Genomic DNA, 15,522 nt, shown 5'->3' with positions numbered 1-15,522 from the left:
TACACATAACTTCTTCCTGTGCTATATAACTGTCCTCTTTACTTAGGTTAGCATTTTTTCAATCCTGCTTTCTTCAGGCTCTGTCTTACTGCAACAGATAAATAATACTGAATCCTGAAATGCAGATACAAAGCTTTGATTCATTTGGAAGAGTGCACATTAGAGAAAGCAATACTTCAAAAGCTGTACCTAAGTTGTTGCATCTCTTTTGCTGGCATTTTCGAATTCATAAAAACTGGCATTAATTACCAGAGGTACTGCAGAGAATGCAGGTATCTTCATCCTGCTACTGTTTGCAAAATACCAGGGAGAATGATGGATGTGTGCAATAAGCTCAGCCTGTTGTATAACTTGAATGGAGTGCAGGATACATACATTCTGAAACTTGAATGGAGTGCAGGATACATTCTGAAATTCTGTTGAATTTCTGCTATAACTTTTGAGTACAAAGTAATATCTTAGACTGCCTATCCGCTGAATGTTTTGCCTTCATTTAGAAACTTGTTTTAATATATTCTCCAGCACCTGAACTACTAAAGTAGTTGAAGAACTAAGGGTAGTACAGTCTGTATTCACCAAAATTGACATTTCTCCTGGGGCATGTCCTAGTATTCATTTAGAGTACAGTAGTCTTTACATGACATCAATGTATGCTTTCCTAATATCCGTAGCTAAAAAGTAAAAACATAAAAAAGCCCTTTAAAATTCAGCCTTTTCAAAAACTTCTTATTGCCTTGCTTGTACATGCTCTGGTTTGTGCTGTATGGTGCTTGAAGATTGTTTTTTCTGGTCTGGTGTGTGCATGTATGTCCTTCCTCAGTTAATCATTTCTGTGCCTGAAGCTTGCATCATTCTTCTTCGAATTAAAAAAGGTCAGAAAACTTGGTAATATGTAGCACTTATATAGGCTTGTCTTCAAAGCATCGAGCTTAGTGAGCATCAAGTTAAGTTAATTGCCTTTGTACTTTATAAAATATTTTTCTTGGCAATCCTTTAAGAAAGAGAAGTCTGACTTACTTTCCTTAATACTAGATTTTAGTGTATCTGTCCTCAATATCTTGTTGTTGGTCATGATATATGTATTTTAATAAGACAGCCTTTTAATTCTGCTGGTTTGGGAGTTTTGATTTTTTTTTCCCTTTTTATCTTTGCTGGAGATAACTTTTAAATAGTGCTTTTTGTCTTTTTTCAAAAGATGCAGCTGTGAGGTCCATCTGTTCGTCAGAAAATTTGTGCTTCATCTTTTTTTAGACAAACTTCGCAGCCTGAAAGAAGTATGTCTGCAGTGTTCAAGCTGGGAAAGGGTTGTTGGCTCTTCCCCATAGCTTTTGTGACCTTCACAGCCATGAAAAATGGGCATGAAAGATATAGTTGAGCCAGGTTTGATAAGGGTAGGGACTGCTTTAGCTTCTATTTATAGCTGTATTAAAATAGCTCCATCTTGGCTTGCTAGTAGACTTGGAGAAAATGAAGTAAAAAAATTAATAAACTTTTCTCAGCACTTACGTTATTTCTTTTCAGTGTGCAAAAATTCAGTGGGCAGAATTTGAATATCCAGAGGAACATTGATTCTTATCAATTAGGCTTTTCCTTCTTCCTTTAAAAATTCATTGCCATATGTGATTCTGCAGTCAGTGAAGTGTTCATGCTGCAGACAACAGCTTTCTTCATTAATCAATCTTACTGCCTTTTTAGAGGAGATGTGCCGTGTTTACTGCCTGAGGAAGAGGTCCCGTTTAGAAAAGGCACCTGAGTGTTGGAATGCTGCCCAGGAATGTCTGAGTTAAGGTGTCTGTCCAGGGCTGGCCCAGCACTCCTGTTTGGCAGTGTGTCCAATAGGAGTTGCAGAGTGTGTGGGTGGGTGGGTGTTTAAAGGCTCCTGTGGCGTCTGGAGTCGGTGGCTGACCTGGGGAGGAGCATGGGGCTGAACTGCAGAGCCCCACCACTGCTGCAGTGCTCATCCTGCTCAGTGCGGGTAGCAGCTGGCTGTGAAAAAACAAACACGGTGTTCTATGTGCTCACTGCACAGTGCTTCCCCAGAGACTTCTATCTTAAAATATGGCTTCTGAAACTTGCTCTAGCAGTAGTAAGACCGCTTTGTCAGTCTGTCATATATTCTTGGTCAATATAGCCTGTTTATGAATGAACTTGGGAAATATTCTCAGAATGTTGACTTGTTCTTGTACTCCTTTTCTCTGTTCTAGACTGCCAAGAATGCTATAATTTGTGACTGGGGAGAGAAGTGGCCAACACAAAATAACTTTTTTTTTTCCTTTGCCTTTTTTACTTAGGCATAATGATCATTACTTAAAAAATCTTAAACACAAATGGGAAAAAGTTACAGAGTTGTCATTGGTTAAGGGCTGGTGAAGTTACAAATTAATCTTATTTTATTTGAGCTTATTGTGTGTCTTGTGAAACTTCAATATACCCCTCTGGAAAGGTTTTAAATCACACAAGAAATTATTTCTGAAGTTTATGTATGTGACAGGATTTTAATCTAACTTTCTAGACTTTGTGTGGAGTACCTGCCTCTCCAGTAGTCCTTGAGGTATTTATTATAACTTTCTACCCAGATGAGTAGGCCATGTGGAAATAAATATGCATGTTTATTTAAATATATTATACATAATTTTATTTTCATTCCTGTTATTTTGTAAGCTTGGAGACTAATAAAATGAAATGGAGCTAAAAAAATCAGTGCAAGGTATTCACTCTGAAAAGCTTTAATTTTCCCTAGTGAGTGACACATTTGTCTTCTGTCTGCAAATCTGGAAAATTTATTTAAATGTATGCTTCCTCCTTCCTCTACATAGAATTAATGTAGACAAGAATTAGGTACTGAAAGAAAGAATAAAATCAAATTTGGTAGAAGAATCACAGCTGAGAACTTGACGGAAACCTGTCTTTTTCTTACAATTACAAGAAGAAAAGAGTTATCAGGGTATCTTTTACGTCTGTTTGATCTGAACTTACTATTGTAAGGTACAGTGTGTAGATTAAACCTTTGAAACATTGTTTGGTTTTCTGAAGAACTCTGTGGGAATTAGGAGGATTTAATTCTGGTTAGTAAATTTTGCTTGAGGAAGAGGGATTTCTATATTCCTATGCCTCAGGATGTGTGCTGTTTGCCACAGAGCTCAATTAACATCCCTTTGCCCCCTTTTCCTTTTTGCAGTGGGGTTCAAATGACAAACTAGTTTCACTGAATGTGGGGTCATATGTATAGTAGGAATGAATTGTTCAGTGCTTGTACACAGCAGACCAGTATGTTCCTGCTGAGTCTTGCTCGAGGCTTTAAACTTGCTGCAGTTATGAAGATGTTCTTTGAAAATTGACTGTGGAAATTAATTCTGTGTGTATTCCCTGTCACGAAAGCTGGGGGCTGCAGTGAAGAGGGGCCTGTTGTAATCTCATTTTCTTTTAGGGGTCCTAGCTCAGACTCAGTTCTGTTGTCACCCTTCCCTAAAAATCCCTTTATTCCAGCACCTTGCCTCAATTGAGCATCTGTTTCTGCTGCCAGGTTCCTCCTGGTGTGTCTGGAGGCTGTTGTCCATGTCTTTCTTGTAATATGCTTGTGTTTCTAGGTGGTTTTCTTACCCGTTACAGTCAGCCATGCCTGTCTCATGGTGTCCTCACAAAAGCAAATCCTCATGTGTTGTGATGAGATTTTAAAGTTTTCCCTAGAAGGAAGGGTCTTTGAATGTAGAAACAGGCTTGTCTTCAGAGCGTGAGGGAGGTGAATGGTGGAGCTCTCAAAGTCAGTATGTTCTTATTATTTTCCTGTAAAAGAGGGGACAAGAGAGGGAAGAGAGACCCAATTAGTTTTCCACTGAAGTAAAAGCACACACTTCCTTTTTATTGTACACCAAAGAGCCCAACAATAAGGAGCACTTCTGACAACCTGGTTTATGCAGTTTATTCATGTAGTCCTTAGTTCTTCAGTATGCCTGACTTAAATGTAAGTTCTACAGGGCTTTCTACCCCCCAGTGAGTAACTTCTATCAACGTTTCAAGGGCAGATTCATCACAAAAGAGATGTGCGGCTCCAAAGGCAGGTTTTCATGGGATATTTAGATTTAGTAGTCTCAAAACTCCTCAGTTCCATCTGTTTCTTGTTTGGTAGGACCTGATCTTTTAAGTAAAACTTTCTTACATAAGTACTTTCATCTTCAGCTTTCATTCCTGCTGCTCAAGAATAAGACAAGATACTTTTCTAAAAGTGCTAAGGTGGCTTTACCCCTGGAAAGAAAAAAGTGAAATTGTTTAAAAGAGTGCTACTTGACATTCCGTGTGTATCTACATTATTCTGAAAGATCGTTATAATTAGGCCTGGAAACAAAGTATCTCCTGTTGTTTGTTGTCTAATAGAGTATTTCTTTCCCTAGAAATGAATAAACAAAAGCCTCTTGAATAGATACAGAAGAAGTTCCATAATACATTTCCCAAAGTGTCTTCCCCTCCTCACACCTCTGCCCTTAGTCTTTAGATAAACCAAATTGTTTGTAAGTGCATGTGTGAATATCTAGGCATATGTAGTCAGTATATTGCTTAGACTTTCAAAGCTATTTTCACATGTGAGCAAATACCAGCCTTTCACATTAAACAGGAACTATATTTGAAAGTGGCCCATGACTTGTATAATACACATAAAACACTGAGGTTAAAATGCTTTGTCTAGTCCATCAAAAAAGTACCCATGTATTTGTGGTCTGTTCTTTTTAGATAAATTTATTGCATATTCTGTTTAAATTTAAACAGACATAACTCCTGTTGGAGAATGCTCTTGATGATTTTTGGCAAATAACATTTGATCACGTTCTGATTTTTTTGCCAGGTGAGTGTAAAGCAGTGAAACATGGTGAAGCATATAAATGTTCCTGTGCCTACCATGTGCTAGGTAACAGCTGCAAAGACTGTTGAAGCTTAACCTTTCTCTCATGATAAAATCTCTTAACATTGTCTGTCATTAAAATAAAGGGGTACTTAAAGGTGTTATTTTTTAAATTAACTTACTAAGAAAGATATTCCCTTTAAGATGGGGAACTATCTACGCTGTCGCAATATTGAGCCTCACATTGTGTTCAAACATAAACACTACAGGATGAGTAAAGGTGCCTTATCCTGCCTTTTTGGTTTGCTTTCTAATACTGAGGCACCACTATTTATGGATAAGAAAACTCTTGCCATTATGGTTGTGCCATGAGAGAAGGCGACCAACACACAACTGTAGGAAGCTGTTCCTGAGAACAACTGGTTTTGGTTTTGATGACCTGGAACTCAAATCTGCCTTTGTGAATTTTTTGAACTCTGCATGTTGATAAAGCTGGCTGCTGTTTTCTAAGAATGCTGAAATATACTTAAGTAGTTCTGATGCTGGATGTTATGAAAATCTTTATTAAATACAGTATTATTTTGAAAATACTCTGACTACTTGCATGAAGACATTCTTCTGAAGCTTAATATTGCTCTTAACATTTTCTTGTTGATAAAATTTTTATGTAGGGACTATATTTTTAAATTTGATCTAGGGCAGAATTCTGAAAGGCTTAAGTAAGAAACAGGATATTATCGTGGAGATAATGTGAAGAATGTGTTTATTATAGATGTTTTTGTCACCATCAGGTGATGGAATTGCAGCTGGTACTTGAGATGCTTACTTTCACTTCAAGGAAGCTTTGCTTTTTCTCTGATTATTTATAGGAGAAAAAGTGCTAACCTGAAATCCCTTAAAAAGAATTTACATGACTGTTAAAAATGTAAAGAAAGCTTATTATTTTAACACTTGCATTATTATGCAGCACCTATGACGTAAATTGACCAGAAACATCTGCCCACTTCTGCAGATATTACAGCTTGCGTGACTACATTAAAAGTCACGAGTCTGAAACTGGGAATTGAGAAAATGTGAAAGAAGGCAGTTGCATCTGCAGCTGAACTAGTCAGGATGTAGGACATACCTTGTCTGGGGAAGCTGTGGACTGTTTACACGATAATTTCTTGACTTTATGTAATGTGTGATTGCTGACAGGATTTTACCTGTTACAAGGTAGAAATAATGCTGCTTCAAAGTCTGAAAACATAAAGTGTCATTTTCCCTCCTACTCATGGTTTCACAGAAAATTCACTTTTTTTGAAACAAAAAGTCTAGTTAAAACATTTAAAATGATGCAGGGCTTTTGACATGCACTGCTGTAATTTAAATGTGGCACATGAGTTGATTTGCTTGTTGAAAAGTCAGTTTCACTTAACAGAAAGAATGGCCAAGATTTTTTTTCTTCAGATGGAATTTTCTAGGAAGAGCTGGAATCAGAAGGTAGGTGTTGAGAAATGCAGTTTGTTCTGTTACTGTGCAGTTTCATAATAGCTGTCATTATAAAGCAGCGAGGAAAGTTAAGGGTAAATTCCTGTGTGGGAGAAGGGGCATATAAGCTTTTCTAATTCTCTTGATATATACTACTCTGCAACATGCAGAGCATTGCAGAACACTGTGGTTATTCCAAGGCTTTTGAATTGTTGGGGATCTCAGCAGGAGATTTTGTTAGTACACCTCTGTGTGTGTGTCTGAGCATGCATATATAACTTGGCAGGAGTTTAAAAGAATAAAGTTAAGGACAAGAACAAATTCTCTTCAGTCACCTCGATGACTTCAGGAGACCAGACAGCTGGGATGGTGACATTTCCTGACATTTCCTTGGGCAGCATTGTTCATTCTCAGCCAAGAGCAATTCCCTCAGCAAGTCTGAGGGTACTGGGCAGGCACAAGTCATTTCTCCTTGCAGGATGTACTTCCATTGCAGTGTGTGTGCGACCAGGTCGGTGTTATCATCTGCACCATGTGCACTTAGTGCCAGAGGGCAGAGGGTCAGGGCTGGCTGCAAAGGACTGCTGGGGGTGGACACAAGTGTCCTCACAGTAAGAGCTGCCTTGGAAGCAGATTTTTGGTTAAAAAAAAAAATTGGTTTGGAACTATGTGTTTGTTTTTAAATCAGTGAATCTGCCTCTACAAGCACTGTAAAACTCGTGGGTTGCTGTATGTATGTATATATGAGGGCTGGAAACTTCTTCTGAAAAAAGATGAAATAAAAGGAGTACTGAATGAGTTGCTTTTATTGTATTTGGGAGATTATGCATACCTTATACATAGTTTATAATTGTTTTTTCAATGCTTAGTAGCAAATCTTGGAAGGAATGTGCTGGGCCTGGATTCAATTGGAAGTTCTTTTTCTGTTCCGTCCCTTTGCTCTCAGTAGATGTATTTGACTGCTTAACATCTTTAAAATTAACGTTGTGGTGTTTCCCAGAGCTTTTGCTCCTTATGGAAGCCTGTTTTGGTCAGTATTTACTTTTTGTTTTTGTTTTGTCAGCAGCCATGCAGCAGGTCTTAGACAACCTTACTGATCTGCCGACATCGACAGGCGCTGAAGAAATAGACCTGATTTTTCTTAAAGGAATTATGGAAAACCCTATCGTAAGATCACTTGCTAAGGTATTTAAATTTGCTGCTTAGAGTGGAATCTGGAAATGTTTTAACTCTTACATTATTGTGTCAACACTGAGTGTGGATTGAGGTATCAACAGCACATTGTTGGTGCATCTTATTAAAAGACTTGAAGGCGAGCTTGAAAGTGAAGAGTTGATATAGTTAATTTCTGTGCATGCTGGTTAATTGTTACATAGAAAAATCTAGAGGAAGGTGAAAAATTCAGAGACTAAAGAAATAATGTGGTTGCATTATTTATGAAGAAAAAAAATCATACTATTTGAAATTAGAAGCAGTTGATTTTAATGTAGTCTTGTAACCACTGTTGTGTACGAAACCCATATGCCTTCTGACTTAGAGCGTTTTTGCCAGAGATGAAAAGTGAGAGCAGTCACCTTCATTATCCCATGGCATAAAAAACTTTTCATCTTTAGCTCAAAACTACTTTCTGATATGCCAGGAAAATATTCTCTCCATGCCCTTTCCTGGATCTCAGCCTAATGCTTTTACTTTTGATTGTCAGCTCTCTAAAACATGGATTATCCTTGGGTTACAAAAATCTTTTATGTATGGGTGGTAGCAATCAATTCTAAATATGTAAGGTGATATTTGCAAAACAAAAATCTTTGGATTCTGTAATTAAAATGTAGCTGGTCTTACCAGTAGGAAATGCAGTCAAATATTGTACATCATTTATATTCGTTCTTAATCTTACTTCATATAAATAAGCTCCATTCATGAGGAAAACTCAGTTAACTTAAATACAGCTGTCTCTTTAATAGGAATAGACATCTGAAAGCAGTGCCCTCTGGGCAGGTATGAAATCGTCTGTAAAGCTAAGGGATTGTTGGCCAGGGATTTTGTTCAGTATAAAAATCTGGAAAGGAAGACTTCTCATGAGAATTTATGTAAGAATTTACTTCTGTTTTGCTGTTCAAAAAATTGGTTTGAAGTTGAAGACAAGGCACAGTAATAGTAAAAGCATTTTTTTACTGACGATGGAAACAACTTAAAGTATCTGCTGCATAGGTCATCTTCAATATTTATCATGAAGAAAAATTTTCATTGGAAAGCTTTTCTTTCTTTTCAAGAATTAGTGCTTTAATGACCAATAAAAATTAGGTGAAATTTAATGACTAGCAGATGTAAAAAAAAAAATGCTTGTAGTGGAAACAGATTCTTAACTGTCCGTGCTTTATCTAGAATACTTAAAGGTTTTAATTGTGTTCACATGGTGTGACTGCACTCGTATTTTCTTTGTAATTATTTTGGAAAAATCCTCAGTCTTAACCAGCAGTGCTAAATAAGGATAAGATCAGAACACATTTGGTGAAGCATGTGTAATTCACATATATATCTATTTGTCCCTAAAAATACATAAACGTGCTTTTCAATTAGAAGAGCTGGTTTTACCAGAATTAGCATTTCTGAGATGGTTACATTATTTAAGCAGAATCATTTCAAAGCAGGCAAGAAATGCAAAAGCTTTTTCATTTTATTTTATTAGCCAGTGTTTAAGACTAATCATTGTGTAAAGTATGCCAAAAAGGACAACAAGATACTTAGGGAAATGTGCCACAAGCTCGATAAACTTATTTTCTCCTTTTGGTCCTTAAATAAATGAAGGCAAACAATAAGCACAGTAGTTGGTTTATAGTATTTTGCAGTGCAGTTTGGCTGATCTTTTAAAACTGGGTTACATTAATTTCACACTTTTCCTGTATAGAATAAAGGCAATAAGGTAGAAATTACAAATTTTTTGGGGATAGGGTTCTTTCACTGGTTCTTTCCTCTCTTCAGTAGGTGGTAGAGGAAAGGAAAGCTAACTGTTACCATTGTAAAATGTTTGTTTTCCTGTCACTGATGTTTATAGAATCATAGAGTAGTTTTGGTTGGAAGTGGCCTTTAAAGGTCACCTTGTCTAACCCCCTTGCAATGAGCAGGGACATCTTCAACTGTACCTGGTTGCTCAGGGGCCCGTCCAGCCTGGCCTTGGTTGTTTCCAGGGATGGAGTGTCTACAACCTTTCTGGGCAACCTACTGCAGTGTTTCACCTCACCCATCCTAAAATTTTTCTTCCTTATACCTAGTCTCAGTCTACCCACTTTTAGTTTAAAATCATTATGTCCATCCTATTGCTAAAAGCTCAAAGTTTGTTCCCGTCTTCTTGTAGGCCCCCTTCAAGTATTGAAAGACTTAAGGTCTTCCCAGAGTCTTCTTTTCTTCAGACTTAATAATCCCAGCTCCATCTCTTTCTTGTGCTGATGTTTGTATTCTATACTAACCAGTCTTTAGAATTAATATGCTTTTTGGAAAACAGTTGTTGAACTTGGAACAAGCATGAATTGTCTGCAGTTTTGCTACTGAACTATGGTGTCAAAATTCTCGTCTCCTGGATTCTTAACTATTCTTTTGAACCTCAAAACTTTATGTTCTTCCTGCTGTCACCCCATTGCTTTTAGCATTGTAGCACATCCTACAGCAGATCAGGTGAATGCCCAGCCCAGGCCAGGGAAACATCTCGGGAGTAATCTATAAGCATTTAGTCCAGTATTTAAGATGTCAAATTGTTGGAGGTAAAGGCCTCACTATTTGAACATTTGGCAGGTATGATAAACACTGAATGCACAGAAAGGCTCAATTCAGTATCAATGTTTCTGAAATGTTCAGTTGAAATGAAAAGAAAAATCGCAGTATCCAAGTTAGGTATTCCTTTTTGTTTGCTTTCTAACTTCTTCCTACCATTCCATATCTTCTTACTCCTCAACATACTACAGGATCAGAGATTCTTCACTGATAAAACTTTTATGTTCCCCAGTATATACATGTCCTTGATTTTGGAGTAAAGGGTGAGGATGTTTGTATTATCACTCAGTGCTAGTGGTGTTTTTTTGAAAACAATGAGTGAGAAAAAAGGTAACCCATATTCTCTAATATTATAAAGGTTTTGAGTTGGGTTATGTTTAAAAATCACTAGATTAGTGTTTTTTCTTGCTGTAAAAGAAGGATATTGTTTACTGTATGTATTCTGTACAAAATAGCATTCCCTTATAAAGGAGAATGTGTGTAGGTGTCGAGCTTCCTATAACTTTGTTGTCACAGTCCTTTGGTTTGTGTGTGTTGGTGTTGGAGAATTTTTGAAATGCTTTCATGTTAAGTTAACCTTTCCAGAGTTTGGTCATCAGGCCTGCAGAAGTAGCATTTTATAGACATAAAGTACAATTTAATGCTCAGATGACTTCAGGAAGCAAAGTTTTCTGCTTTTAGCAAAATTTTATTTTATTATCTGTTTTAAAGCACTAATAAAATGGCAGAAGTGCTCACACACCTTCAGATTCTATCTTTGGGAAGTATATATAGATGACTCTAAATTATACCTGTTATTTTTTATTTTTATACGCCCAAGTAATTGCTCCTTTGTAAATTTCTTGTTGCTACAGTGTTGAAAATAACTTTTAATTGAGAATCTGAGTTATTTTTGGCCTCTTCTTATTCCCTAATTCTATGATAGAGCAGTATCTCTAATAAATAAGTGAAGCATTCAGAGATGCTTCTCTTCCTGCTCAAAGCACCTACCTTTCAATGAATTTCAGTATCTGCAGAGTTCAGGAAAGGATTATGTCTGCAGGAATAGCTCTAGAAATAGATGAAATGTTATCAAAGAATCACAGGGTGTTGGAGGCTGCAAGGGACCTCTGGAGGCCATCTGGTCCAACTCTCCCTACTCAAGCAGCACCACCTGGAGGTGGTTGCCCAGGACCACATCCAGACAACTTTTGAGTATGTCCAAGAAGGGAAACTCCCATCTTCTCTGGGCAACTTGTGCCAGTGCTCAGTCACCCTCACTGTGGAAATAGTGTTTCCTGATGTTCAGACAGAGCTTCCTGAGTTTCATTATTTATGCCCACTGCCTGCTGTCCTGTCACCAGTCACCACTGCACACAGGCTGTCTCTGTCCTCTTTGCACAGTGTACCTTTCATATCCATTGATAAGATTGCCCTGAGCCTTCTCTTTTCCAGGCAAAACAGTCCCAGTTTGATCAGCCTTTCCTCAAATGTGAGGTGCTCCAGACCCTTCATCATATTTGTGGCCCTTCACTGAGCTCTTTCCAGAATGTCCAGAGTGTGACCTCACCAGTGCTGAGCAACACTCACTCTTCATGCAGCCCAGGATACTGCTAGCTACCTTTGACTCCAACTTTTCTTTAGCATTTCCTTCAGTAAGGCAGAATTTTCTGTAGAATGTGCTGTTCAAATAGTGTTTGAATGGGAGGAGTCTGAGGTGTTTTCTTGCAGACTCTGAAAAGATCCCATAGTTCCTTTTTTGCCCTTCTTCTAGAAGATGTACTTGTCCAGGGTTCCAAAGCAGGAAAGGTCCTCCTGAGGTGCTGTACTGTTGATAGAGCAGTGCTTGGTGTATATACCACAGAGAGGAGGAGGAGGACTTAAAAGCCTCTCTGGTATGTGCTGCTCATAAGGTTTGTTGAGTCCTGTAGTTGAGCATGCAGTATCCTTCAGCAGTTAAATCAGGTTATCCTGTATATAATTTTTCTGGCTTTTCTGCTGAAGATTGCACTGAGAAATTACTTGAAAAGTTTATAAATTTGAACCACTTGAAAGTTAATTACATTATAGTCTCCTGTATTTAATCTTACAGGCTCATGAGCGACTGGAAGATTCTAAACTTGAGGCTGTTAGTGACAACAACCTGGAGCTGGTGAATGAAATTCTTGAAGACATCAGTCCTTTAGTAAATAAGGATGAAAATGTTGCAGAATTGGTTGGAATACTCAAGGAGCCTCATTTTCAGGTGCCACCTTTTTACTGTATGTTACCAACTTACTGTACCAGTGTTCACATGCAGATGTAGGAATAATAATGAAACAAAACCTGAACTATAGCAAACTGTAATATGTAGGATTTTACTCGAAATAAAAGGTAAATCACAAGCCATGTTACAAATAAGCATGATTTCATTCTCTGAGATATTTTCAAAAATACCTTTACTTGCTTTATTAAGTTCTGCTGGAATTTCTGTTATAAATCTTGGACAACCTTTTACTTCCTGTATGACTGGAATTTCCATAAAAATTCCCTGAAGGTTTGCTTCATCCTAACATTTCCACGTGATGTCCGTTCCTGATCATGAGCATTGTGCATTTCAGTTCAGCTGTTGACATTCATGCTCATGTGTAAGACGTACGGTTTGTAGAGTGAATTAATGTGATTCTTCTGTGATCTGATCTGCACTGCAGCTGAAGCTTGAGACTCTGCATCCCTCTCACTGTTGCTCTTGTTAAGTGAAGTGTTGACATATGCTTGTCAAAAGCAGATGTTTTTCCATTTTGCTGTTTCTATGACCAGCTTCTGTACTGAGCCTCAATGATCAAGGTTTGAAAATCCTTTGTAGATTCTGGCCTTTCCAGGTAAGAGTTCAGTGGACTTTAGTACTTCAGTGGGCTACTCCTAAGCTAAAGGTATTCTGCAGGAGAACATGAACAGACTTTTGCCACAGTGTAAGTGGACTTCTTTTGGCAGGCAGGTATGAAGTCACAGGCATTTTGGGGATAGATGAGTTTAAACACACTTTTTCCCCAGGTTTTCTGTTACATGTTAGACAAACATAGCAGTGAGATATATTACTGTTTAACGTGGATAAACACTGGAAATGCTGTTGGCTGCATTGCGTTCTGTTGGAGAAGGGATCACTTCAAGAATTCAGCTTTTGGGGCAGTAGCTCTTTTGGGTACTGACAATTCCTCTGCCTCTTCTGTGTTGGCCTCCCTTGTGCTTTTACTTGTCCAGAAAGACATCATAGCTAAGTGATCAAAAACTATGATTCGGAGAATTCCTGGTGCATAAACCTGCAAATCAGTCTTTGTTATCATAAAAGAAATTGGTACTTGAAAAGGACTGGATGAGTTTGGAGGAATTGATAGTTAAAGTGCAAAAGGATTAGAACTGAGGGCCAACTGGTGCACTGACAGACCTGACAATGATCCATTGTGTTAGACAGAGAAAATAAAGTTGAAAGTCAAAGAGGATGGTGAATCAAAAGATGAAAAGGGCATAACAGTTGAAGTGCTGCACTTTGAAAGGCAAGGTAGCAATGTTCTCTGGAGAGAGATGGCAAAGGCCAGAGAGCAGCTTGGGAAAAGAATCTTTGGGGTGGAAACTGGTAGTGGCCTGTAGGGGACAGATCAAATTAGAATTTTTGGGTGAATAAGACTCAAATAAGAATTACTGGGTGAATAGCCAACACTAAGGCAAACCCAGCATTTATTCCTGTTCAGTGGTCAGATCTACAGAGAGGCAGAATGTGATGTTGGTGTCAGATACTTCATTAGTTCAGGCAACTTAAATACGTGATGTAAAAGTTACAAAATAGCTGGTGAAGTAGAGTGTCAGTATTTATTCTCTTTCTCCTACCATTTTTGTTGCTTGATATATAAGGAGCAGACATGAAACTGCATGTATGCTACCTTAATTTACCGTTTTGCTCCGATTTTTTGTTAGTGCTTCCTCATTGCATGTTAAAGGTCCATTTAGCAAACATCTCTTCTGTTTTCCTTCCCTGTCCCAGCAGTCGGTGTTTAGTGAAGGCTGTAAGGCTAGAACAAGCCAGCAGTGATACCTTCCAAAATGTGTGGTAAAGATTTAGTGATTTGTTGCTCAGACTTCTGAGTGAGAAGAAGTGTCATCCACCTGTGGTTCTCTTCTATGAGTTTATTCAGTTGTTTTTTTAACCCATGTGCAAATCTGTCATTCATAGCATCCCCCATCTGAGTGGAGACTGTGCTCATTTGGGTTTGAGACTGTCTCCTGTCAATTTCATTTAATATTCCTGTCTTCTTGTGCAGGAAAAAAGTGAACAGTTTTTCTTAATCAGCTTTTCCATGTTACTTGTGATTTGAGAGACCCCATTGTGTCTGTCTGTGTCAAGTAAATAAAATGAAGGGAAGCAAAGCTGTATACAGCATGGGTTTCTGAAGTGGTGTTGTAATTTCCATTTCCTACTCATGGCCTAAAAGTTTCTAATATTTGGTTTGCCTGTTTAACAGCTGATGAATAGAACAGAAAAAAATCAGTTAGAAGGGACATACAGTGATCATCCAGTCCAGCTGCCTGACCAATTCAGAGCTGACTGAAAATTAAAGCCTGTTATTAAGGGTGTTGTCCAAATGCCTGTTAAACACTGACAGACATGGGGCATCAACCACCTCTTCAGGAGCCTCTTCCAGTGTTTGACCACCCTGTCAATAGAGAAAAGGTTCCTCTAGGCTCAGGGAGAGTAGAGGTGAATTGCTTGTTAGGCTCAGTTTGGTTTTGTAATGTTTACATCTTCGAGATACCATTTCTGAGTCTGTCAGTTAATATATTAAACTAGGATTGTGTTTTCCCTTGCAGTCTGTGTTGAATTTCATTTGCCTTGTTCTCAGTCTATTGCTCATGTGGTGCCTCTGCAGGTTACAGTCAGTTGTTTTAGTCCTTGAATAGTTCATCAGCATCAACAAACTGTCATCTCACTTCTCACCCGCATTTCCTAGGTCATTTACCTGACATGTCAGTATATTGACAGGTGTACAACTGAGCCCAGATGCCTGTGGAAATCAACCTGATTTACATGAACTCTGAAAACTAAAAGCACTATATTACTGGCACCAATTTTCCTGTCTTCTGACCAATATTTTCTTCCACTTGAAAGCCTTACTCCTTATCCTGTTATAGTTTTGTTTCTTTAAAATACTCCTACCAAAGGCCTTATGGAAATATATTAACAGCTCTAACTGCCTTGTTGCCGTGCTTGGTGACTCTTCCAAGGAATCTGACTGGATTTGAGAAGCGTGACTTCCTTTATTAAAGCATGTTGATGCTTTCCCATGATCTGTTTTGTCCAATCATCCTAGGTTTTATGGAAACTTCTGATTTGTTTGGTATCAGTAACACACTTACTGTTTTGCAGTTTGTTGACTCTCCCTTGGAACCCAGTTTAAATAGTCATGTCATGATTATTGCTTATATGCTGCTTCTTTCCCTGT

General features: G+C 38.1%; 1 protein-coding gene across 2 annotated transcripts in view; it reads left to right on the top strand.

Annotated features, from left to right (window-relative positions):
* Positions 1 to 15,522, top strand: part of PALS2 (protein associated with LIN7 2, MAGUK p55 family member) — a 59,632-nt gene that overhangs the window by 20,669 nt on the left and 23,441 nt on the right. The window contains exons 2-3 of one of the 2 annotated variants that reach the window (XM_066195643.1): positions 7,371 to 7,489; positions 12,141 to 12,293. In XM_066195643.1, coding sequence (XP_066051740.1) covers positions 7,373 to 7,489; positions 12,141 to 12,293 — 270 coding nt within the window. In that variant the 5' untranslated portion in view covers positions 7,371 to 7,372. Of the gene's footprint in view, positions 1 to 7,367; positions 7,490 to 12,140; positions 12,294 to 15,522 lie in introns of both variants that reach the window. The other variant, XM_066195636.1, reaches the window with a different exon arrangement.

The sequence above is a fragment of the Chamaea fasciata genome, unplaced genomic scaffold (genome assembly GCF_029207755.1).
Source record: "Chamaea fasciata isolate MVZ Bird 193981 ecotype frontalis unplaced genomic scaffold, bChaFas1.0.hap1 SCAF_1, whole genome shotgun sequence".
Taxonomy (NCBI): Eukaryota; Metazoa; Chordata; class Aves; order Passeriformes; family Sylviidae; genus Chamaea; species Chamaea fasciata.
Note: the sequence above shows the minus strand (reverse complement) of the source record. Positions and strands in the feature narration are given on the sequence as shown.